The sequence below is a fragment of the Anticarsia gemmatalis genome, chromosome 5 (genome assembly GCF_050436995.1).
Source record: "Anticarsia gemmatalis isolate Benzon Research Colony breed Stoneville strain chromosome 5, ilAntGemm2 primary, whole genome shotgun sequence".
Classification (NCBI taxonomy): Eukaryota; Metazoa; Arthropoda; class Insecta; order Lepidoptera; family Erebidae; genus Anticarsia; species Anticarsia gemmatalis.
The window spans coordinates 11,942,754-11,968,207 of NC_134749.1; the positions used below are offsets into that span (position 1 = coordinate 11,942,754).

The 25,454-nt window shown below is 37.1% G+C and overlaps 2 protein-coding genes across 2 annotated transcripts in view; both read left to right on the top strand.

Annotated features, from left to right (window-relative positions):
* LOC142973196 (uncharacterized) overlaps positions 1-15,836 on the top strand; it is a 62,840-nt gene extending 47,004 nt beyond the window's left edge. Inside the window, exons 27-43 of the mRNA XM_076114811.1 lie at positions 183-368; positions 629-777; positions 1,282-1,418; positions 1,771-1,897; positions 2,468-2,616; positions 3,156-3,297; positions 3,703-3,933; positions 5,925-6,190; positions 7,990-8,126; positions 8,326-8,409; positions 8,745-8,935; positions 9,666-9,881; positions 10,373-10,498; positions 10,851-10,939; positions 11,286-11,456; positions 11,953-12,039; positions 12,290-15,836. Coding sequence (XP_075970926.1) covers positions 183-368; positions 629-777; positions 1,282-1,418; positions 1,771-1,897; positions 2,468-2,616; positions 3,156-3,297; positions 3,703-3,933; positions 5,925-6,190; positions 7,990-8,126; positions 8,326-8,409; positions 8,745-8,935; positions 9,666-9,881; positions 10,373-10,498; positions 10,851-10,939; positions 11,286-11,456; positions 11,953-12,039; positions 12,290-12,420 — 2,619 coding nt within the window. The 3' untranslated portion in view covers positions 12,421-15,836. The remainder of the gene's footprint in view (positions 1-182; positions 369-628; positions 778-1,281; positions 1,419-1,770; positions 1,898-2,467; positions 2,617-3,155; positions 3,298-3,702; positions 3,934-5,924; positions 6,191-7,989; positions 8,127-8,325; positions 8,410-8,744; positions 8,936-9,665; positions 9,882-10,372; positions 10,499-10,850; positions 10,940-11,285; positions 11,457-11,952; positions 12,040-12,289) is intronic.
* A 3,700-nt stretch (positions 15,837-19,536) lies between these two features.
* Positions 19,537-24,803, top strand: GC (gamma-glutamyl carboxylase). Its single transcript, XM_076114931.1, has 8 exons — positions 19,537-19,699; positions 20,140-20,295; positions 20,656-20,821; positions 21,870-22,055; positions 22,374-22,537; positions 22,816-23,306; positions 23,684-24,170; positions 24,433-24,803. Exons 1-8 carry the CDS (start codon positions 19,537-19,539, stop codon positions 24,801-24,803), a joined length of 2,184 nt encoding a protein of 727 aa, XP_075971046.1.
* Positions 24,804-25,454: the final 651 nt, after the last annotated feature.

The window sequence follows — 25,454 nt, forward strand, 5'->3', positions numbered from 1 at the left end:
AAGTTCTATGTTTCCCCTTTAATTCATGAGTAGATTTACATTTTATATTTGAAATGCTCGTTTGTTAACGAAATTGGCCGCAATTTTTTACATGTCGACGACAAGATGTGCATTTGGAATACCTCTGCTTAAACCCCAAGCTATAACAGATGTCATATTAAAATCTTTATGTATTTTACCAGGTCCGCACACACATGGCAGAGGTTGGAGTCCGTCGGTTCCAAGACCTCATTGGTCGTACAGACTTGCTGAAAGTGCGTGAAAACAATGAGAATCCTAAAGCAAGGCTGTTGAACTTGAGCTTGATATTGAAGAACGCGCTGCACATGAGACCTGGAGTCAATATTATTGGAGGCTCGAAGTCACAAGTATGGGTTTTTAATATATTATTATGTTTCATATATGAAAGGACGACTATTGATGACAAAATAAAGAACTAGTTCAAAAAGTAATCATAATCTTCCAACTTGCTGAATTCCCGGATTCAATTGGTTATATAAGTTGGATAAGTTGCTGAAGTTCAAGAAAATATTAATAGGAATTTTCTTTACTTTTATTTCTAACAGTAACTATTAAACTTAACTATCTTCGTGTGCGTCGTGTGCTAAAATCAGACGTTTGTTGATAGGACTTCCAACTGGAGAAGCGCTTGGACAACCAACTCATTGAACAGTGCTCTGGCATCATCGACGGATCACAGAAGCACGTGGACATCTCCATGAGAATTACTAACGAAGACCGCGCGTTCACATCCACGCTGTCTTATCATATCGCTATGTAAGTACTAATAAGTTAATGGAAAATGTTTTTTATGAAATAAGGTATAGCGTGTCTTCTTCATGATAGGGTCGAATGTAGAGCAGATATGATACAATACGATAAGACCATATTACACAAATGTAGTACTTACTAACGTTCTTTCATAATATGTCAAAACTGCGGTCGCGGTTGTCACTCCCGCATAGGCATTTTAAACCACGAACGAAGGTGTTCCCTCATTACAAATAGTCCTGTGTCTGACGTCACCTGAATCAACTGCAATAGATGGACACAGCCCAATGATGACTTTCTTAATACGCGTAACTTTAGCGTCTTTCCGCAGTTACGAAATATTTTGAACTCATGTATGGATTGTATTGTACTATTGTGTATGTTGGAGTGTATGGGCTTGCCAAAACGAAGTGTTTCGTTCAACAACATTAAATACCATATTTGCAAACCTTACACAAGGATAAAGGATTGTTGTTGACTTGTTTCTTATTATATTTATAATTTGTATAGGAAATACGGTGACGAAGGTCTGCCAGACGGCACGACGGTGAACATCTCCCTGACGGGGTCGGCGGGACAGAGCTTCTGTGCCTTCTTGTCCAAGGGCATCACCGTCACTTTGGAGGGAGACTCCAATGACTATGTTGGTAAGTTGATCACGTATAGCACTAAACGCCACATAAACTTTAAATAATAGTGTGGTTTCGAAATAGTTACGGTAGAATATGAAGAATGTCGTTATTTTTACATTTACATACACTTATAAATAAAATATTAATTTTCTAAAGCAATATAGTTTTAAGTATTAAAATACATTGGAAAACCGACTGGCTGTATAGCTAAATTATATAAAAATTATAGGAACGTGCATACACGTATACGTGACGTGCACATAATTTTTACTTAGATATGTGTAGTGAAAGACTAGCGAAGAAGTCTCATATATTTTCTTTATATTATGTGCTTTCGTATATTGCAAAATATTATGGTTTGTTACAGGCAAGGGTCTGTCTGGTGGTAAGATCATCATCTACCCACCAAAGGTATCGCCGTTTGAATCTCATTTGAACGTGATCGTTGGCAACGTGTGCTTGTACGGAGCTACATCTGGACGAGCCTATTTCAGGTACGGTTTCTATAAATCCTATGAAAATTGTATTTAATGTTTCTTTTATATGAACTCATAATTATAGGGCGTAGTAGGCAGGGACCAGAGAACGATTTACTGAATTATTTATAGACCATCATATATTATATGGATTGGATTATTGTACAATAATGGAGTCTTTAATTATAGTTTAACATTGTTTGAAATTAATGTCAGTCGTGTTGATAAATATTGTAATAAATGCACATAGTTTGTATGTAGTGCGACCAATATGTATATAGGTTTTATGTTCGAAACTGCGTTTAGCACATGTTTTGTCGAGCCACGTCCCGGGCGACCGCATCAGCGCTTGTCGCGCGGTCTTCGTCTTGAACTAGTAAAATCCAATGCTTGTGACGGGCCGCGCTGCGGACCCATGGAATCCGTCTGCGTGCACACACGCGTGTGCACGTACGTGTTCATGAAACGGGAGCCCGTTGTGGGAGTCTGCTTTACGCAGTTTTAGGCTTATTACATTACTAAATTTATTTTGCATTATTGTTATCTTATTTGTTCGTGTATGACAATATTCCTATGTGTGTGGTGCAGGGGCATCGCGTCGGAGCGGTTCTGCGTGCGCAACAGCGGCTGCGTGGCCGTGGTGGAGGGCGTGGGGGACCACGCCTGCGAGTACATGACGGGCGGCGCCGCGCTCGTGCTCGGACTCACCGGCAGGAACTTCGCCGCCGGGATGAGCGGTACGGGGACACACTTATACCTACATAACAATCTCCTTCTAGCAGATTTACCCAGTAAAACCAGCCAACTACGCAGGACTAAGTATATAGTGTCTTTTGGAGGCACAATACAAAGTTACACTATCTATTTAATCACCCTCATAACCCAATAGTATGAGCAACCGACACGAGATTTGAGGCGCCAGATGCAGCCATGTGCGCTCCAAACAACTTTCTAAATTCGAGTAATCATTTACCCTTTTATTCATAAACACACTATAAACCTATTTTAGTTGGAAAACTGCTATAATATGATTTCTCTTTTTCATTTCGCTACGGAGTTAAAAACACAAAAATCTTTATATGAAGTTGTGAATGGCTATTCACAACTTCATATATGTTTATGAATAAGAGGGTTAGAGTTTCGTGCCAATAAAAGTTAAAAATTATATGTTTTCCTTTTTGAGATTGTAACTCAAAACACACTAGTCTTCCTCCAGCAACATAGAAGCAATTAATAATAAAGCATAATTATATTGTACGTATTACGTATTATGCAGGTGGTATCGCTTACGTGTACGACATCGACGGCTCGTTCGCGGGCAAGTGCAATCATGAGATGGTGGAACTACTGCCACTAGAACTGCAGGAAGACCTCGACTATGTGCAACAGCTGTTGCAAGAGTTCGTGGATTATACTGGGTGAGTAAAAACTCATTATATTTTTATTATTTCAGCACTGCTATTATTGTCGCTTTATGTAAGATCAATATTAATTGATATCATGAATTTAATTTAGTTAAAGTAAAGTTTAATTTAACTTACATTTGAACAAATTATTACAAGAAAAAAAGCTTTAAAATAAAAAGAAAATAGTTTGTGTGTTATTTGATTCGGGAGAACGAACCTTGAAATATTTACACTGATAGGTTAATTATATTATCTATATCGTTGTATCCAGATAATGTTATTTGTTAATAACTCTTTAAGAATATTCTCAAATCATTCTCTCGTTTAATGCCCTTTAAATGAGAATTAACTAAGAATCTTTTACGAAACAATAGCAAGCTCTTCCAAATACAAAACCTTCATAAATCTTTCCCATAGGTCAATAATCGCCGAAGAAATGTTAAAGACATGGCCGGAGCCAGCTAAGAAGTTCATCAAAGTATTCCCATATGAGTACCAGCGAGCGCTCAAACAGATGGCGGTGAAACTGCCCGCGCCGGCCAAAGTAGAGAACGGCAAGCATGAGAACGGAGTACTCGATATTGAGGAGACAATACGTGATGTGGAACTTGATAAGAAGAATCTGGAAAAGATCCTGGATAAGACTAGGTGAGTACTTTTTCATTGGTTTATGAACTTTAACATTGTCATCTATACTTCTATACTAATATTATAAAGCTGAAGAGTTTGTTTGTTTGTTTGTTTGAACGCGCTAATCTCAGGAACTACTGGTCCGATTTGAAAAATTCTTCAGTGTTAGATAGCCCATTTATCGAGGAAGGCTATAGGCTATATAACATCACGCTACGTTAATAAGGAGCGGAGAAGCAACGAAAAATGTTACAAAAACGGGGAAAATGTTGACTCATTATCTCTATGTGACGCAAGCGAAGTTGCGCGAGTCAGCTAGTTTATTTATAAAATTAGTACGGCCAGGCCAATTACAGTAATACTAAAAAAACTATGTACATAAAAATTATTATAAAAAAATATCATATGAATATTTAACATATCATAACATACTTATTATTTTGGAATGCCTAATTTTCGGCGCATGTTACACTCGCCGTGGTTGCAGGCTTACTGACTAACTGAGTACTTGTTGATTTAAACACGGATATGGTTCGATTATTTAATTATCATTTAAGTTACTCCTTGGATAATTACAGTTTTATTAGACGATATGGGAAAATTGGCTTTTATTCGATAGTGTACAATATTTGTCGATTAATTTGTACTTAGTTACTAATTTAATGTATTTTTACTGTAGCTGATTGATATGACTTACTTAGTCATATCAATCAGTTACAATTAGTATTTTGATGTTAATATTAGATTGGGGAAAAAGTGTTTTCGCATTATAGTATGTATGAAATTATAATAAAATCCTTTGGCTATAGTATTTGTATCTGGCTGGTTTTGGTATCACTGAAAGTTAAAATTTTTAACAACATAATTCCAAATTCAAATTAGGAAGATCTGTGATTTTCATTTGTTTTTCGCACTGTCAAGATGAGTAAATCTAATGTAGAAATTCGATACATTTTAAAATTTTATTACTAAAAAGGTAAAAATGCAACGCAAGTCGCCAAAAAAAAATTGCGTTGTTTATGGACCTAGTGCAGTGTCTGTAAGAGTAGCACAAATTTGTTTATTTTTCACGTTTTCAATCCGGAAATTATGATATCAAAGATACACCTCGCTCTCGTCTCCCTATTTCGGATAAAATGGATGCCATTTTTGAAAAAGTGGAGCAAGATCGACATATCAGTAGTTACGACATAGCTGAAGAACTGGGAATTGACCAGAAAACAGTTCTGGCGCATTTAAAAAAGCTGGGTACACAACAAAGCTCGATATTTGGGTACTTCACGAGCTCACTGAAAGAAACCTAATGAACCGTGTACTCATTTGTGATTCTTTATTACGACGTAATGTAACCGCCGTTAATGCATCCGCCGTATAGTCCGGACCTTACACCTTCAGATTTTCCAATAGGGGCCTGAAAATGCGGCGAAATGTTTTTCAGCGTGACGGGCATGAGAACCTCTGAATAAAACCAGAACGCAGAAAATTTGTTTATCCAGAAAGCGATAACCACATAATTAAAATCCAAAATGTCATGTCTGTAGGTCATTAGTTCCGAAGTTAAGCGAAAGCAAAGTTTTGCATTTATGACACTCACTCATGATCTGAAAAACAATCGAGATTTTCGGTAAAGTGTGCGTAGCAAAAGTTGTAGACAATTTATTATCTTTTGTTACGTACAAGACAATTTTTCTCCATGGGAAAACTAACCCTCTACCCCCACTGTGGCGCCCCTCCTAGAGGCGGGGATTTTTAGTATGTTTACACTCTAAGCATCCTGAACCAATTTCTAAAGAAATTGCAAGATCCCGCTCACGCACTCTACACCCGCTTTTGGAGTATTCTTTGAGCGAACTTATATTAAAAAATGCTTTGAATTTTCTTAAAAAATGCAAATAATTCGGTTACATTTCTCCAAATCTTATAAACTAAAATGTTTTTTTGGGTCTTTTATTCATTTACATATATGTCTTTTCTCGAGTAGAAACTAAATCAACACATACTATCCCCAGGGGTTTCATAAAGTACCCGCGCGAGACGTCCCTGTACCGTCCGGCGGAGAAGCGCCTGCGCGACTGGGACGAGATCTACAACTTCGGGCACGTGCGGCGCGGGCTCCGCGTGCAGGCGGCGCGCTGCATGGAGTGCGGCGTGCCGTTCTGCCAGAGCGCGCACGGCTGTCCGCTCGGGAACATCATCCCCAAGTGGAACGACCTCATCTTCAAGGGCGACTGGCGCCAGGCGCTCAGCCAGCTGCTGCAGACCAACAACTTCCCAGGTATGCACTAACTATAACTAGTGCGGCGTGCCGTTCTGCCAGAGCGCGCACGGCTGTCCGCTCGGGAACATCATCCCCAAGTGGAACGACCTCATCTTCAAGGGCGACTGGCGCCAGGCGCTCAGCCAGCTGCTGCAGACCAACAACTTCCCAGGTATGCACTAACTATAACTAGTGCGGCGTGCCGTTCTGCCAGAGCGCGCACGGCTGTCCGCTCGGGAACATCATCCCCAAGTGGAACGACCTCATCTTCAAGGGCGACTGGCGCCAGGCGCTCAGCCAGCTGCTGCAGACCAACAACTTCCCAGGTATGCACTAACTATAACTAGTGCGGCGTGCCGTTCTGCCAGAGCGCGCACGGCTGTCCGCTCGGGAACATCATCCCCAAGTGGAACGACCTCATCTTCAAGGGCGACTGGCGCCAGGCGCTCAGCCAGCTGCTGCAGACCAACAACTTCCCAGGTATGCACTAACTATAACTAGTGCGGCGTGCCGTTCTGCCAGAGCGCGCACGGCTGTCCGCTCGGGAACATCATCCCCAAGTGGAACGACCTCATCTTCAAGGGCGACTGGCGCCAGGCGCTCAGCCAGCTGCTGCAGACCAACAACTTCCCAGGTATGCACTAACTATAACTAGTGCGGCGTGCCGTTCTGCCAGAGCGCGCACGGCTGTCCGCTCGGGAACATCATCCCCAAGTGGAACGACCTCATCTTCAAGGGCGACTGGCGCCAGGCGCTCAGCCAGCTGCTGCAGACCAACAACTTCCCAGGTATGCACTAACTATAACTAGTGCGGCGTGCCGTTCTGCCAGAGCGCGCACGGCTGTCCGCTCGGGAACATCATCCCCAAGTGGAACGACCTCATCTTCAAGGGCGACTGGCGCCAGGCGCTCAGCCAGCTGCTGCAGACCAACAACTTCCCAGGTATGCACTAACTATAACTAGTGCGGCGTGCCGTTCTGCCAGAGCGCGCACGGCTGTCCGCTCGGGAACATCATCCCCAAGTGGAACGACCTCATCTTCAAGGGCGACTGGCGCCAGGCGCTCAGCCAGCTGCTGCAGACCAACAACTTCCCAGGTATGCACTAACTATAACTAGTGCGGCGTGCCGTTCTGCCAGAGCGCGCACGGCTGTCCGCTCGGGAACATCATCCCCAAGTGGAACGACCTCATCTTCAAGGGCGACTGGCGCCAGGCGCTCAGCCAGCTGCTGCAGACCAACAACTTCCCAGGTATGCACTAACTATAACTAGTGCGGCGTGCCGTTCTGCCAGAGCGCGCACGGCTGTCCGCTCGGGAACATCATCCCCAAGTGGAACGACCTCATCTTCAAGGGCGACTGGCGCCAGGCGCTCAGCCAGCTGCTGCAGACCAACAACTTCCCAGGTATGCACCAACTATTCCATTGAAAGATAAAGCTTTGGCTTACTTGTGCTTTCTAATGTTCATTGGTTGTGCCTAGCCTTAACTCACACTTATAGTAAAGACACGACATGTCCATGTCAGCATCTGAAACCCCTGCAAAAAAGTAATAATTTTGTCATATGAGTCCCACATATTCCTAAGGGTTTCTTATTTTAATATAAACACATGACTTGACCTCTAGCTTCCAAACTCTATGTGAAACGCTATGCGAATACGCTATATGAAAAAAAGCTTTGGTTATGTGCCTCTCAGATAAACATTACAAGACTAGTTAACAGTCTTATTCCAGCTACACTTTAAATACCACAAACCCTCTATTATTCACAAAAAGCTAATAAACATTTACAAAACCTAATTAAGTATCTTTATTGCAGAGTTCACTGGTCGCGTATGTCCGGCGCCGTGCGAGGGTGCGTGCGTGCTCGGTATATCGGAGCCTCCCGTCACCATCAAGAACATCGAGTGTGCCATCATTGACCACGCGTTTGAGAGTGGCTGGATAGAACCTGAGGTATACACTCCTTCTCCTTCTCAGCATATGTGTGTCCACTGCTGGACATACACTAGCAAACATAATTCCTTTAAATGTATACCGACGTCATTCAACAAAGTTCGTGGCTGCAGCTACAAAGAAAAAACTAAAGTATAAATGTTTTTTTATATGATTAAAAGTGATTTTAGGTTTATAATATGTCTTGGTTGTTTCACAGATACCAACACACAGGAACGGTAAGACAGTAGCTGTAGTTGGCTCTGGACCTGCTGGTTTAGCAGCTGCGCACCAATTGAACAAGGTAAGGGACAGAGAAACCTCAGTCAAGCTAGTGTAATGGTTAACACACGTAGTTTTGTAAAAGCTAATTTCTAAAATCATATAGTAAACCCAGTTTTTCCTTGATTTTGTATTTTACTGTATCCTTTTTTGTTTTTTTTTATTGGTTTACAATTGAAGGTTCCGCTTTTTCATACCGAAATCCGCAATTAACATTTTTGCCTTTTAAAACAGTGGCAACAAAGAACTTAATTAAAAGATTGTCAACTTTTTACACATTTAATCAATAATTGTGACCATCGTTTATTTTAACAATATGGTCTTACTAGCTACTTCAAAATACCTTTCTCTCCACAGGCTGGGTACACAGTAACAGTATTCGAGCGCAACGACCGTCCCGGCGGCCTGCTGCAGTACGGCATCCCCACCATGAAGCTCAGCAAGGAGGTGGTCGCGCGCAGGATCAAGCTCATGACCGCGGAGGGCATCTCATTCAAGTGTAATGTTGATGTTGGCAGAGATATCTCGGCGAACGAACTGGCTACTGAGTGAGTTGAAAACTTTTACTATTGAATTATATACTACTAGCCTTTACCCGCGACTTCGTCCGCCATTTTCCCTTGGGACTGCGTCATTTTCCCGGGGTAAAAAGTAGCCTATGTCCTTTCTCGGGTATCAAAATATCTCCATACCAAATTTCATGCAAATTGGTTCAGTAGTTTAGTCGTGATTGAGTAACGGACAGACATAGTTACTTTCGCATTTATAATATTAGTATGGATTGTACATTTTAGAAGAATGGAAGTAGTTTTTACTGCTTGTTATTAATATAGCAGTTGTTGAGATGAGTTTTTAACTTTTGAAAATATTTTGACATGACTGACTACAGGAAATTTTGGAATAAAATTAGAGAAGATAGGAAGTCGTATGCGGTATACAAAGTGATACCGAATAGTAGATACTTACATATACTATTAAAATCACTTCAGATCAGATGAAATAGTAAAAAAAAATTAATTAAAATGTATTTTTATTCTATTTCATTTATTGTTAATACAAACAAAATGTGACAATCAACTTGCCCATTAAAAAGCCGCTACCTTCCGAAGTTAGATATATGCATATAAAAACGCGAAGAGTTATAGTACTAAGAAGTACATTTCCGATTTTACTTTAAAACTATACTAACAAATCTCTCCACATTTTGTTCTCAATTTGCTTTCTTTCCAACTATAAAAACTTTATTATTAACATTTACTTTAATCTCTCTTTACCCAGATATAACGCCCTTATCCTGTGCATGGGCGCGACATGGCCGCGAGACCTGCCACTTAAAGGTCGTCAACTGAACGGCATACACTTCGCCATGGAGTTCCTGGAGAACTGGCAGAAGAAGCAGATGGGCCCCACTGCCGCACACCACCAGCCCAAAGACAACCCCGAACTTAATGCTAAGGATAAAGACGTACTTGTCATTGGAGGAGGTGATACTGGGTAAGGAAATAAAGAGCTTTAGTTGTAGTAAAACATTTATACATTTATACTGTCTTATGTTAGTACAAAAGACAGTGGTTTTTGTGTTTAATACAGAATTACCTAACTAGTAGCTAGTATGTATCTCTACGCGTGAATCGAAATAGTGGATTTTGTGTTCAATGCAAAATAACCTCACTGCTAGTATCTGCCTTCTCGGTTGAAAAGAAAAAAATGCTATCTTGCAGGGTGTTAAGAAAATAACTTTCCCGTTTTTAAAACAAATTCAAAATCAACTACTTTTGTGTGACGACGAAGTTTACGTTCCACATACGTTTACGTAGACGTATACGTAGAACAACGTATACGTAGACTAACAAATATTTTATGATTATTTTATTTTAGAATTTTGGATTAATTGGAATTTTTGGAGTCTGATTTCTTCATGTATAATATTAGTTAGCTTGAGGTATCAAATATATTTTGCTAAAATGTATCTTATTTTTCTATAGATGCGACTGCATAGCGACGTCACTACGTCAAGGAGCTAAGTCTATCACAACATTCGAGATCTTACCGGAGCCTAAGAAGACCAGAGGGCAGGACAACCCCTGGCCACAGTGGCCTAGAGTATTCAGGTGAGTTAATTCCTGAAAACCTAGTTTGAAATTTAATTAGTACTATTTACTAAACACTTTTGTAAAAGAACTAAAGATTGATACAATGCTCAGAGCTGAAGTAAGGTAATGCAAGATAGTTTCAAGTTTTACTCTGATACGAGTAAAAATCAATGTATGTAATTTAATGCGAAATTAAGGTTGAATGTGGTCAGCCATACAAAAAAAAAATGATCGAGTAATCATGTCAAGTAAAAGTCACGGCTCGATTGAGTAAAACTATATAATTCGGCACACAAATAAGTAGCATTGTGTCGACGTTATAATGTTTCCTTTGTTTTATACATAATTTAATAAACTTTTTTATTTACAGGGTGGATTACGGACACGATGAAGTTAAAGTCAAGTTTGGCAACGATCCGAGGAAGTTCTCCACACTTACCAAAGAGTTCTTGGATGACGGTAAATATCTCTATCACATTTTCGTGTACTCTAGCAGAAAAAATATACTCATTTTTGGATTTCTCTAATTATGACTTAATCAAAGTCCTCCAATCTCAACCAAGTTTAATCTCATGCTTATATCGTTATATCCCGAAACTAAGAATTACTCTTGTGTCGCGGGGACTTTTACAAACATACCAACAACGGACACAAAGTACAGCCAGACCCGAAACAATTTTCATGGATCGCACAAATAATTGTTCCGTGTGGGAATCGAACCCACACGGAACAATTATTTGTGAAATGAATAAAGATGCCATTGGCACGCTATATACTATGCTAATATTATAATTTTTGCTTGTAGGTGAGGGTAACGTGACGGGCGTGGCGGCCGTGGAGGTGGAATGGACGCGAGGCGCGGGCGGCCGCTGGGAGATGAAGGAGATCCCCGGCACTGACAAGGTGTACAAGGCGGACCTTGTGCTGCTCGCCATGGGCTTCCTCGGACCTGAGAGATACGTGGCTAACCAACTCGGTAAGAACCATTTATGTCGTACATCGGTATAAAATAATTGTTATCTTAGAAAATTAAACAGTGTATTCTTTTTTTTTCACGTATTTAAATACTAGCTGACTTCCCCTGCGTCACATAAAAGAGAATGAGTCAAAATGTTACCCGTTTTGGTAACATCTTTTACTGGTACTCTGCTCCTTTTGGTCGTAGTGTGATGATATATCGCCTATAGCCTTCCTCGATAAATGGGCTATCTAACACTGAAATATTTTTTTCAAATCGGACCAGTAGTTCCTGAGTCCTGAGATTAGCGCCTTCAAACAAACAAACAAACTCTTCAGCTTTATAATATAAGTATAAATGAGTTTGTCTGTATAAGAAGTTAAAATTATATATCAGAAAGTATTACTATTTCTTATGCTGTATTATGACTTGCATAACACAATAAAAAAACTGACCTCCACGACCTTTTGCTTTTGGCAACAACGTCGATTCTACAATATCATTTTCTTCACAGATCTCCCGTTGGACGCTCGCAGTAACGTAGAGACAGAGAAATCAAACATTTACAAGACACCTGTCAACAATGTATTTGCTGCTGGAGGTAAGTTATCTTTATTTTTAATAAAGACAATATTAAATTCAATACTTACTTACTAATTAATTAAGCTTAAGAACATCTAAAGAATAATTATCAACAAAATATCTTTGGCTTCTTCAAAAATAAGTAATAAGTCATGAATGAGTAGTACCTATACATTTCCATACTATCCACCTATACACTTATTACATTGCCTATATAATTGAATAATTTGTAGAGATAAATCTATAACTAATGTCTAATCTTTCTACAGATTGCCGCCGTGGCCAGTCCTTAGTAGTATGGGCGATATCGGAAGGCAGACAAGCGGCGAGAGCAGTAGACATATTCCTCTCCGGGAGATCGGCCCTCCCCGGCCCGGGAGGAGTGATCTACGACCACTGAACCACCAGGAACGACCGCTAGGATACTGTGACGTCACCAATGACGTAATAACGTCCCGACTCGGCGACTGACAGCTTAGTAGAGTAGTTGTAGCTTTTTATGATAAGTGCCAATAAATACCGCGTAGGTTGTTTATTGAAGTTAATTTTGTAATTTTTTGAGTTGGCAATATTGAGTATTTATTTTGTATAGCAACACTTGTTTTGTTGGCAACATTGAGGAATAGCAAAGTTTAAACTTAAAGGATCAGTTTTACGACTTTCGTTTAAGTATCATAAAAGAGTTAATTTATAGATTTTTATATTATTTTGTCAAGTGCCATGATACAAGACAATAAGGGATCTGATAAAAGGTGCTTAAGCTATGTATTTAAGTTAGCAGTCGTCGAGCAAGGCAAGTTCCGTAGAACACTAGAACAATATTAGTTGTCCGTTGTATAGACGCTTTTATAGGCAAAAATAGATCTTATTTATAATTATTAAGGTTCAATATTAAACCAAAATAATCAAGCTTGCTATACACATATTTGGGACGGCACATTCTGCTCGTCAATATTTATATAGCAACAAAACCGACTGGAAGCAATTACTGCACTTGGTCGGTTTATGCCGATTGGGTAGTTCCTTTGGGTCCGATCGTCGCAATTCGGTTTTCATTCAAGTGCGGCAATGTCGAGTGGCATTTTTCCCGAATGTTCATCTGACATATATTCCGGCAGGCCTGAATATGTGTGTAGCAATCCTGTTTTGATAATCATTTCGTAAGAGGGATTTAATTCCAATGTAGTGTTTGGCTACGCATTGTCCAAAAATGTAATCATTATTTCACGAAAGAAGTAATGAATTTGTATCATGAATTAAACATGGTAAATACATTTGTATGTAGTGTTACCTTATGTGGTGCAGATGTCGCTTTTGTTGTTAATAATATGCTGATTTTAAACTCACTACTAAATAATACCCTTTCAAAATTAAATGTTCGTAAAATCAAAATTATTTTTGCGTATGAACATTTCCAAATTTTCAATCGACAAATCATATTTACTAACGACCTGTATTTAATAAAGTAGTATTGAGATTTAAAATCAGTCATATATTTCTATCATGTAAAATGAAAACTATAATTCCTACGAATACGTAACAAGTCCCTCTATCATTATTTAACTTTGTAGAACATTTTCAAAGCGTTATTGTGTCGTAAATGTTATATTTTGTATGTTATATTACTTTAAGAAACGTATATACTGTTTGATATAATCGTTTTGTGTAATCACATTCCGTTTTCTAGACTTTTTGGTCGTTATTGCGTTTTTAGAATGTTATTTCAAAAGTATACATATCTGACTATTTTCCTTTGCTATTGGAAATTCGCGCTGTCTAACTCTGTAGGTGTGAATACAGCAACGAGCCTATGCACAGAAGGACTACAACGATTACAAGAAACGTAGGAGTACAGGATATAGAATGAAAGGATACCGTTATTCGAACGTCTCTTGTATTTTTGTGTCGCCTTCCGCGCAGTGACTTGTTGCTATAATCAACCACACAGTTCTATAGCACGATCTCACTTGATTATTTGTGTTTGTGTTCTCGTTCAATCAAATGAGACGTAAAACGGAACTGTAAAGGCAAGCAATCATTGATAACCAAGTGTGGTCACCATCAAAGCTGACACTTTTGCTAAATTCGACATGAATATATGAAATCGCTACGAAAAACACTTGCAATTTAATATTTTGTTTTTTTATTCAGAAATATATTTTTAAGGTTGAGATTTTTGTATCTTTCTTTTAAGAGATCTCGAATACAAAAACAATCGTGTAGTCTTAAAAACTTTTTGAAAAATCGGCAATCTGTATCAAAAGTATTGCCAGATAAAAATTCCACGATCATCAATTTACGTCATGCAACATTGACGCAAGAAAAAAATGATTTTGTTAATTTATTAATTAATAGCGCACTTCGTGACCGCGTCATGGGGTTCGATGCTTGGTTAATATGTTTTTAATGTTATTGTTTTAGATATTACGTAGTCAGTATTTTTATGTGATTTATTAATATTACACGGGGACGATACACTACTATTTATTCATTAATTACTTTCTTTAGATATTTTACTTTTATTTTTTCACTGCCGATGTTTTGTAAATATAACATTTTGCGAGATCTTGACGTCATGAATTCAACGTTATTTCAGATATAAGAAAAATGGGAATTTGCCCCTCATATTTGATACTCATTGGCAGTGGAAGGGTTAAAGCAGGAGTATCATTACACCAGTGCCATGGAGAAGGCATTTAAAGAGAATATGATATGTATTGCAAATTGCAATTACATAATATAGTTAAAATACACTCGATTTTACCATACATAAATACAGTCTGTCTTGAAATCTTTCTTTTTCTTGAAGGCCCGTAGTATGACCGTAAAACCTATAAATTAATCTTATAATCATGTATTTGAGTGACTTTTTTACCTGTGATTTTTAAAAGAATATTCGCAATAATATACTATGTAATTAAATAAACCCAATTGAGTTTTCGTATCCGAAATTTGAGTTTTATTTCAAATATTGATGCTATGTATTTCTCGTCTATATAATTCGAATAGTGCATTTGTTACACATAGTTATATTATTGCAATGTATTCTCATTGGTGAGATTATAACAAAGAAAAATTATATCAAGATATTGTCTTATGTACGTGTATAAGTTCCTATGTAATTTTGTAAGTTATTTCGTCTCTTCGGTTACACAACTAGAATTCGTTGTTAATACCAAAATAATATAAGCTAATGAAATTTGTAGTACTGTTTGTATTTGTCAGCATATAAGTAAGGTAACAAGAAACAACGCTACCACCAATAAATTCTATTATGAGTTATTTATTGTTAAAATATGCTGTGTTAAAATGGATTCGTTAAACCAATAATAAATAACAATCAGTGATTGCAAAAGTTGACTTGTGTTAACAAATATTATGATGTTTCGTTTTGTTGCACACACCAAGTGTAGCGACACACCTGCAGTACCTACCTTCAGCTTCAAATATTCGGCGCCGGAAGTTTCGGCGCTACATTGAACGCGACGAAATTTCGGCTGATGAGTCATAGGTGACTTAAATAACACTGCTAACCGTTATTGAACCGAATATTGAGCAGGTGTGTCCCTAAACTAAGGGTAGCTGCTATGTAAAGTGAAAAATAACTGAAGAGACAACTATATTGTATATTATTTAAAACTTTGTAAAGATCGTGTTATTATAAGCTTGTCATGTGTCATGAAAGTTAACCAATGTTATATTAGTCATTGAATTATCATTCACCTGTATAAGTTTCACAAAATTATTTAATTATATTATTTAATGTTCCTTTCATTTGTTAATTTGATTTTATTTGAAATAAACATTTTATTTTGATTTTTTACTTCTTTATTTCCTCACTACACCATCGCAAAACCATGGAATGCTGAACATCTTTCACGAATCACCATCACGAAAGAAAAATAACAGCTTATTTCAATACATAGTCGCTTTTAGTCGCACAATTTTCTAATTTTTCAAATACTACACCGTATATTTAATAGAGAAATGCTCAAAGCAAAATAGACAAACAAAAAAGACTGTCGCTACAGCATCTATCTCGCAAACTGCTTGCTCAAAGCACATCGAACATTGAATTTACACATCCGTACATAAAAATCATTATTTTTCTAATCAAATATTCATTAAATCATCGCTTCCATTATACCTGCGTCAATTACCACATTTCGAAAGTTCGCTTACTTCGGCCATTTTGTTAGAAACAATTATTTAGATAAAACTGTTGATCAATGTAGTTTAGACGTTAGTTGTTTGTTGAAACGAATGATTATGAATATTATGATTGACAATAATAAATGTCTATTAGAAATGATCTGTATCGAATATTATTGTATTGGAGAAATAAATATTTCAGCAAATACATTGTGTTTTAACATAAGCATGGTGGCAGTTAGATAGTCCAGCAGCGTCAGCTTATCCCGTTCAAGATAAATTGTAATTGGTAGTGTATACTTAGTGTTAGATATTTGAGACTTCTCTCACATTTCTATCAGAAATGCTTTGATTTGAGTTTTCATATGAGTAAGTAGAAAAATTTTCCCTGCAGAATTCGTACTGATGTATGTTAAGGGTGTCATAAAGCGTATTTTATTTTGGGAAGGTAGTCTGCTTTTTGGTATTGTGCAAACTAGTGCCGGTAAGATCTCTAACGCAGGGTGCAAGAGCGGGTTATTAAGTAAATATTAATGGGGTAAATCGGGAGATAAGATTGAATATTTTGAATGTGAGTGACACTCTTGTTGTTATAGTTGTGAAAAGTTAATGTATTTATAGATATATCTATTTTCAAATAAACCTACCGCGAATTTGAGCAGTTTTAAAATAGCTGTACACACGTAATTTGAATATCCTCTGTGTTACATAAACTTCAAATGGTCGAACAAAATACCTCCTGAGAGAATTGTTATAATTTTAGCTCAAAGGAATACTCTATTAGGAGTTTGAATACGTTCCCGACCGATGTTACTATAACATCATGTGCCTAAATTAAAATAAGTGATGTAGCAGCGAGGGTGACCCCTGGTGGCTACATTACTATTCAGACAAAATTATAATTATTACCAAATGGCGTTCTTTGGTCCCTGCCTACCCCCATTGGAAAAGGGCGTATTATTAGGTATGTACGTATGTACCTAATATAATTAATAAGTGATATTTCTTATTGCCTTACTTAAATAGGCATGGGCTTATTTTCACCGCAAATAAATGTATCAACTTTTTCACAGTTTTAATTCAACTTAGGTACTTACGAAATAGATATAACGGATATAAGAAATAAGTAAGTTGATCATCAATTTACTTATTTCGTATACCCGTTTTTACCAATACACATGTTGACCAATTTCGTTAGTGCTAGCCCGCTAACGGTAGTTGTTTAAATTAATTGACCAAGGATGTATGCATTAAAGAATAGAAGTACCTGCCTTACATTATCTATTCCGTTGACTAGTAAGACTAACGGGAAATAGAAGACAGACGACCAACTAGGCATGGAATCAATAGCTTCATGTGTTCCTACTAGCTCTATTCTTTTCATTGGTTTCTCACAGGGTGACACTGAACCCAAGTGGGCGATGGGCCACAGCTTTTCGTTGGAGCGGTAGGGGTCCCAAGAAACGAAAAATAATAAAACAGTATTCTTCTTTTCTTCGTAAAGGAGGTGCCAATCCGTAAAAGGAAACCTATGATCCACATCAACTTTGAAACTACAGACAATAAGTAATTATTTCTTGATAGAAAACCTGTGTAGCAGTTTTATGACATGACTCGAAATTCAAGCCCAATCCCTCTGCGCCACAGAGACAGTCAAAATAACAGCGCAGATACTGAAATTATTCTATGGGAAAATAGACTTGTCTCAAATAAATTGGTACGATTATCATGTCGGAAGTCAGACCCAACGACATAATGAAGACGTGGACGAATAATTGTGACTTTGCGATGACTGCGAGGAGATTCAAGGTAACCTTGCTGAGAGGTGTTTACACCAAGATGTATTATTTAACTACCAGTTTGATCAGAATTACCTGCTGTAGGATTGTACCGATGTTTTGATTGATAGCGAATTTAAATCTTGTTATAATTTTCGGAAATATATGAAAGTGGTGTTTACGAGAGTCAGTGTTATAAATGAGTGCTGGTGCTTTGTTTTGAACTTTATTATTGTTTTGAACGTTAAGAAAGGTAAGTAACCCCTAAAAGATTCTGTTATTGTTATAAAAACCACAAATCCAACAATTTAACTAAACATAATTGCACTAGGTACCTACATATGTACCTACTTAACCGAGCGGTTTAGTAAAAACTTGTAGAAGTCTTTTTAGTGTTTGTAGTTTCGTACTTGACCGTCATAACTGTATGTTGTGGGTTCGATTCCCACGCGAAATCTTTATTTAATAATGTCTATGTTAGTAATTAAGATATTAATAACCTTTGGGACGCAATATTCAATATTTGTGCAGGTGATTGTTGTCTATACTACTAACTACCACTGCACCATGTTCCTGTGGGTTTGATTTCCATTCTGATCATATGGACAACACAAGTAGGTATTTCTTTAGTCGACAGAACTTCTTATCAATCCTGACTTTACTTTTGGGTTGTTAGTATTGCTGTACATAATATGACCGCGCCACAAAAAGCAACAAGCCACCAAAGATATAAATTGTTTCTAAAGCATTATAGGTAGCTTGTTAATAAAGATTTTGATGATTTAGTTATTTTTCACGTGCAGATAAAATACTTAAATTATTGTATTATACGTTAAAATCTAAGAACAGGGTGAGGTGACACATCATTATCATAATCTGACGACATGTTTAACGTGTGTTCAACTGTTCCCGACGCGTGCTCACACTCTAGCAAACTTCACATAATTAATGTGACACAATCAGTCCAACGATATGATCTAAATATTTGTATAATTAAAATATATTTACCTTCATTATGAAGACAAGTTTACCTTCAGTCGACTATCAGGATCCGACGAGAAAAGCTTTCTCTTGAGTGAATTTGTAAAGTTGGTAAGTTTCTAAACCATACAGCAAAGGTCTAGTTCAGCGTCGTTATTTTGTTCCAAACGCATTTAATCTCTCTTATTTGCAGAAAAGGACTACCTAGTGTAATTAAATTTTATCTTTAACTAACAGCCACAACTTCGTCCCCGAGGACTTTAGATTTCCCGGTTTCACATGTTTTAAAGCGTGATGTTATACGGCATAGCTTTCCTCAATAAATGGACTATTCAACACACAAAATCAGTTTTTTATTTGAACAAGTCGTTTCTGTGATTAGCGCGTTTAAACAAACAGAACTCCTCAGCTTTACATTATTCTGTAGGTATAGATCAGTCTTCCGGCTAAAGTGGGCAAAGATTCTAAAGATCCTGTTATCAAATCGAGGACTTTTCACAGTCAAATAGTTTCACATAACTACAGCAATTATACAGTAACCTCGATAACAAGTCATAATTTCTCATAATTCTTAATAGTTTTCTAAACTTTTAGAACTAAGCAGTATGAAGGCTAAGGAAAAACTAACCGTTCTCTACAAGGGTCTTAACAACAAATGGTTGGAACAGTTTGGTTTTAACTTGAAAGACACAACGTTTGATAAGATTATAGACTACATGTACACTCCGAAGGACTCCTCCAGTTTGGCCGTCACCAGGATTCTGTTTGGTAAGAAACTAGTTCTTGCATAGCAAATGTATCGTGACTGTGTTTCAGTGTGTTTGATGGTCATAAGGTGAATCTATAATATACCTAAGTAATTCTTAACTATAACTGTGGAAAACTGATTTGTACACCGTATGGTCTTGGTTCGTATAACCCAAATAACGTGTTTTAAGTTTTATCATTGCTGATCCAGTTAAATCCACCCGCATTAAGAAGTGTTAAAGAACATTTTATGGCACCGATTTAATGCCTATAAACTTACGGGAACCACTAATACGTGATAGCACAGTGTAACTCTTACTTATTGTGGTCGTCATTACGAACGCGGCATTCAAACACACAAGATCTCGTAATCAATTCTTTAGCTCTACATGTAGAAGTATGTATGTACAAATCTTCAAATCGTAGAGTAGGTAATGGTATCCACTTTTATTTCATGCAAGGCCTAGCGATGTTATTCGACATCCCGGACGAGCGCGGCGGTGCAAGTATGGCGAAACGATGGGGGGACGTGAAAACGTGCCACTTCCCCCTGCTGCCGATACTACAGCCCATGACCCTGCCGTATATGGCGCTTGTGTATGCTGCTATGTGGATAGGTAAGGAAATACTCATCCTAGCAGGGTACATGCAAGAGGAAAGGTCTTATTTAGTGTAAGTTAGGACTAAGTCGATTTTTGCAGTTTAATGTAGTTAACATCAATTGAATGCTAAACAGTGCCTATAGCACATGCAGAATTTGTAGTAAGAAATATTCGAAACGTACAATAGTGAACGTAGTCGTAAATGGATTAAAGATTTATTGCAAAAACAGGCTGTCATTTTTTTTAACATGCTTTTACAAAATGTACTAATCCTCACTTAGCCGCGATAGTAGACTCTTCTTGCAATTACTCCAGAAGAAACATTGCTCAGCAAAGTAAATTTTATTTTAAGTAGTGTATTCGATCACTTTTCAGGTGCTCTAGGTATAATGCTAGGCTACAAGTTCAGGCTCACAGCGCCAACGTTCACCATCTGCTACTGGTACCTGTTCCTCATTGACAAGAGCTTCTGGAACAATCACAGCTATCTGTTCGGACTCGTCGCCATACTGCTCTCTTGTACACAGGCTGATTGTTATTGGTAAGTCAAATATTATCTTTATAGAGCCTCTTGTGCAGTCGTAGTGATGGTGTTTTACCTGGGGTCATGTATCTCAGTTGACAACTATTTCAAAGCAGTGGCTTTAATGACAATGACAGCATAAGGCAACAGCAGGAATATGCAGTGGCTTTCAAGTAGTACTTTCAAATACTGCACATTGTTTTCTCTCTAAGATTATAGTGAATAACACGTTACATCAAAGTAGCAATGCAGTGAATAGTGAACACATCAATTTGAGGTACACAGTCGTCAACTGAAATACGCATACTAGTCTGTAAGCGTGGATTTTAAGAGTCGTTCAAACAATTCTTAAATCATTATTTATAGTTTTTAGACAACGTGGTGGAGTCAAAGCCAAACCCTTAGCTCAATACAGGAAGCGATCGTTGCCCACCAAAGCTACATAAATGGGGTTATTGTTCAATACTTTCTGACGCAGTTTGTGACGCAGCCCTATACGGATTGTATGCGATGGGTAACAAATTGTATTCAACCTTGCTTATAAATTTTCCGTACGAAATCATGCGTTGTGCTAAAAATATGGTTTTATGACAAAACAAACATAATTGTAACGTAAACGGTTGACACTTGAGTGAGAAGTTATGATTATAGAATCAGTTTTTACACAATTGTTATGTTTTGATTGCAAGGTACTTAGGAGCTGTTTATTTTCTTACGTCATTTAAGAGATTTGAAAATAACCTTTGGAACTATTTTTAGATAAGCTATTTAAAGTCTCGTAATGGAAAATAACTGTTAGTACCTGCTGGCTACGGTAAATAACAGATCTAAACCTATGAAATTCATATTTGCTTACCCTCTAAATGGTACTGCAATAAACGGCAATATTTGAATTCATATAATGACACCTCTCTCTACCTTTGTGTATAACAGCCGTCGAATTTAAAAATACAATATAGAATTAATTACCTATCTTATCTAGAATTTAAAATGAACAGTTTTTTAGTAAGTCATTTTATTTATCAGCAGGTACCATTTAAATTCGTAAGTACATTATAATGCCCAGGTCATTGGACGTCTACTTGGACCCTTCAAAGAAGAAGCATTCAGTTCCATACTGGAACTACTTTGTGCTGAAGTATCAGTTCTTCATCCTGTACTTCATGGCTGGCATGAAGAAGGGCACTGCTGAGTGGCTCACCGGCTATTCAGTGCAGAATCTTAGCGAACATTGGGTGTTTGAACCTTTCAAGTAAGTATTTTAACAGCACTTGTGGCTTATATATATAGTTGACTAACACAGTTGGAACAGTCAAACTGACATCATTATTTATTTGTAGTTTCCTTTCACTTTATTCGATAGTAGTTATCAAAAGTACCCTGTTGTTTTGCTTCCATCCTGAATTTCACACTCGCTAAATAACTTTGTGCTTCTGAATGTAGCTGCAAGCAAAGACATTTAGGAGAGGAAAGCTGGTTTCCTTTCTTTCTTCAAATACAAATCAGATATCATTTAGGTATTTACAAAAGTTAAGGTACAAAACTTTTATTAATATTGTATTCTTCCCAGGTACTTCCTCACAGTGCCTCAGACGGATTACCTGGTGGTGCACTGGTTCGTGTTCATGTTTGACCTGACGGTCGCCATCTGGATGATGTGGGCGTACACCAGGAACGTCGCTATGGTGTTCTGCGCTCTCTTCCACCTGATGAACAGCAGGCTGTTTATGATTGGTGTGTTAAATTGTCCAAAATATTCTTTATTTGTTGTTTACTACGCACGAGACTTTTATTACTTAGTTCGAATGTTTTAAAATACTCAGTTATTATTAGTTTGCCAGGCCTTTTATAGATCTAATCGGTGTCTTGGATTATTACATTTTCCTTCGACTTCATTGATACCAAGAGCCAAATCTAGAAGTATTATGGAGCGAGAGATTCTTAATTCCTGTCTTTCTTTCATTTTATATTAAATGCATCTAACTCTTTCTAACTTTGTCAACTTATTTCAGGTATGTTTCCTTGGGTTTGCTTGGCAACTATGCCTCTATTCTATCCATTTAATTGGCCCAAAAGAGTTGCAGCTTTTACCAAGATAGTCTACATCAAGATTCAGGATTATACTCTCGCTAAAATGAGCGATTTGAAAGTAATATGTAAATGCGAAGTGAATGATTCCGAGTTAGATACTAATACGGAAGAAATTTGTAAAGAATGTGGAGAAGTTAATGATGACATTATTGAGGAAACGCTAGAGGAATTGAATGCAGAGTCTAACGAAATATGTGATGATAAAAATCTTAACACAAGTAATGAAAATAGGAAGTTAGATGATGTATTTGAAGAAGATGATGGCAAAAGCAAAGACGAAAAAGATAATTTTAATGTTGATATTAAAGTGTGCACTGAAGACAGTTATTGCAAAAAGAAAATGACAATATATTTAATAGCTATTTACGTGTTTCTTCAAGGATTTCTTCCGTATTCACATTTTATAACAAAGGTACGAAAGATGCAGATAAAAACTCGTTATCAAATGATTGATTTATTTATCCATTATTATGCCATGTGATAGCCATTCTCATAATTTTGTATATCGCATTTAAGACTCGTTGTATTCTACTATTATGTGTACAAGTCGCGAGAGTTTAAAATCGCAGTTTATAATCATTTAATTGATGTCGCTAAACGTGCATTTAAAAACAAAAATTCACGTGACACAAATAAAATAAAAAACTTTTAAAATAATTAGGCGAATTTTGCATACACGTGAAAGAACTCCCACGTTTTCTTGGTGCAACATTTTTTTTTTTTTGTAAAAACGACAAAAAAATAAAAGTGCTGGTAGGTACTTAATTAAAAATTTCATTTTATTCACAGGGTTACAACAACTGGACAAACGGTCTTTACGGCTACTCCTGGGACATGATGGTCCATTCCTGGGATTCCAACACAGTCGTGGTCAAACTTGTAGACAATAACAACAAAGAAGAAATGTACTTGGATCCACAACTTTATACTCTTAACGACAGATGGACAAGGCACGGAGACATGATCTATCAATACGCTCAATGCATAAAGAAGAATCTAGACATGTTAGAAGAAAAGAATTGTCAAGAAACTCTGTCTAAAAATATATCGATTTACGTCGATGTGTGGTGCGGAATGAATGGCCGTTTTGTCCAAAGGATGTTTGATCCGAAAGTTGACTTGCTGAAGGCTACCTGGTCTCCGTTTGAAAGGGTTCCTTATTTAATGCCTTTGTTGGATGAAGCAGTGCATTGGAGGAAGGATTTGGACGATATAAGGAATGAAGTACATTCGTGGAGTAATAATAGCGATGTTGTTTTCTTTGCTGATTTTCCAGGTTGGTATAGGAAAGAAAATTGGTTTCCTGGTGGAAGTAGGTTTGAATTTTTTAAATCAAATTTTGTGTAATGCGTTGTCATTGTCATGTAGCATTAAACTAAATCAGTTTTCCCAGAATTTTCATCGTTTTGTTTGATGGAAATCTTCCTCCACATTATCTTTACAATGTGTATTGATTACTATTATTGATAGGTTTTAGACCTGTCTCGATTTATGTGATATGGTATGATCCAAAATTAATACTTAGTTGTTTTTTCCAGGTTACCACCAAGAAAAATTCATTCCGATAGATTTCAAAAATGTCACGTTAACCGTCCTTGAAGGTACCATCGTATTTGAGCCGGAAGTGGCTAAGAACCAAATCGGACATTCTTACAAATTGATAACTGGCAACAAGATCAAAGTGAATAATGGGGCTTTCCACAAAGTCTTGAATATTGGGAATAAACCAGCATTTTACATGTACACGTTTTATAACGCGACTGAAAGTAATTTAGGAGATAAGAAATCAGTAAAACCAAAGTTACCGATTTTTAGAGAATTGTTAAGAAGGTTTCACGGCATGATCCTATTTGCAAATTTAATTTTTACGAATATATTTCAGTTATTTAAATTTTCGCAATGTAATTAAGTTTTTAATTTTTGACTATGTGAAATAAATGCAGCTCTGAAAAAATCTACAATTTTTACTATTTAGCAAAGATATAATTATGTTTCTTTAAATTGTAATTAGGTAGCAACAATTAATTTATTTTGTCAATCTGTCTGCTAATGAGATATTTTTATTTTAACAATGTGTTTTTAAAATTCTACGAGTCAGAGGATAATAAAAATTTGTCATTATACTATTATTAATTAGAAAAACATACTTTATTTCAGTGTATTATAAAATAAGTAAGTACAGAATTAAACGATGTCGTGTTCATTTGTAGTTTTTATTAACCTCTTCATGAGCAAACATTTGTATGAAAATGAGTAAGTAGACTTTTGTTTGGAAACTAAAAGATAGAAACAAGAAGAAACTCAAATTAAAGATTTACAGAAGATTTAATAAACTTTACTACGCGTAACCCAAGTAAGCACATTTCTATTTTGTACGAATCGGTAGGTACCTACTAAGATCCCAAGCATACGGTAGGTACGCTGCACATATTTACCCAAAAAATAAAAAGTTAATACTTAATCACAATCACTAACTGATATAGCTATCGATTGATAAATGGAATCCAGGTTAAAATAATAAAGTGAATGTAGCTAAAAAAATGAGGTCCATGCAAAGTTC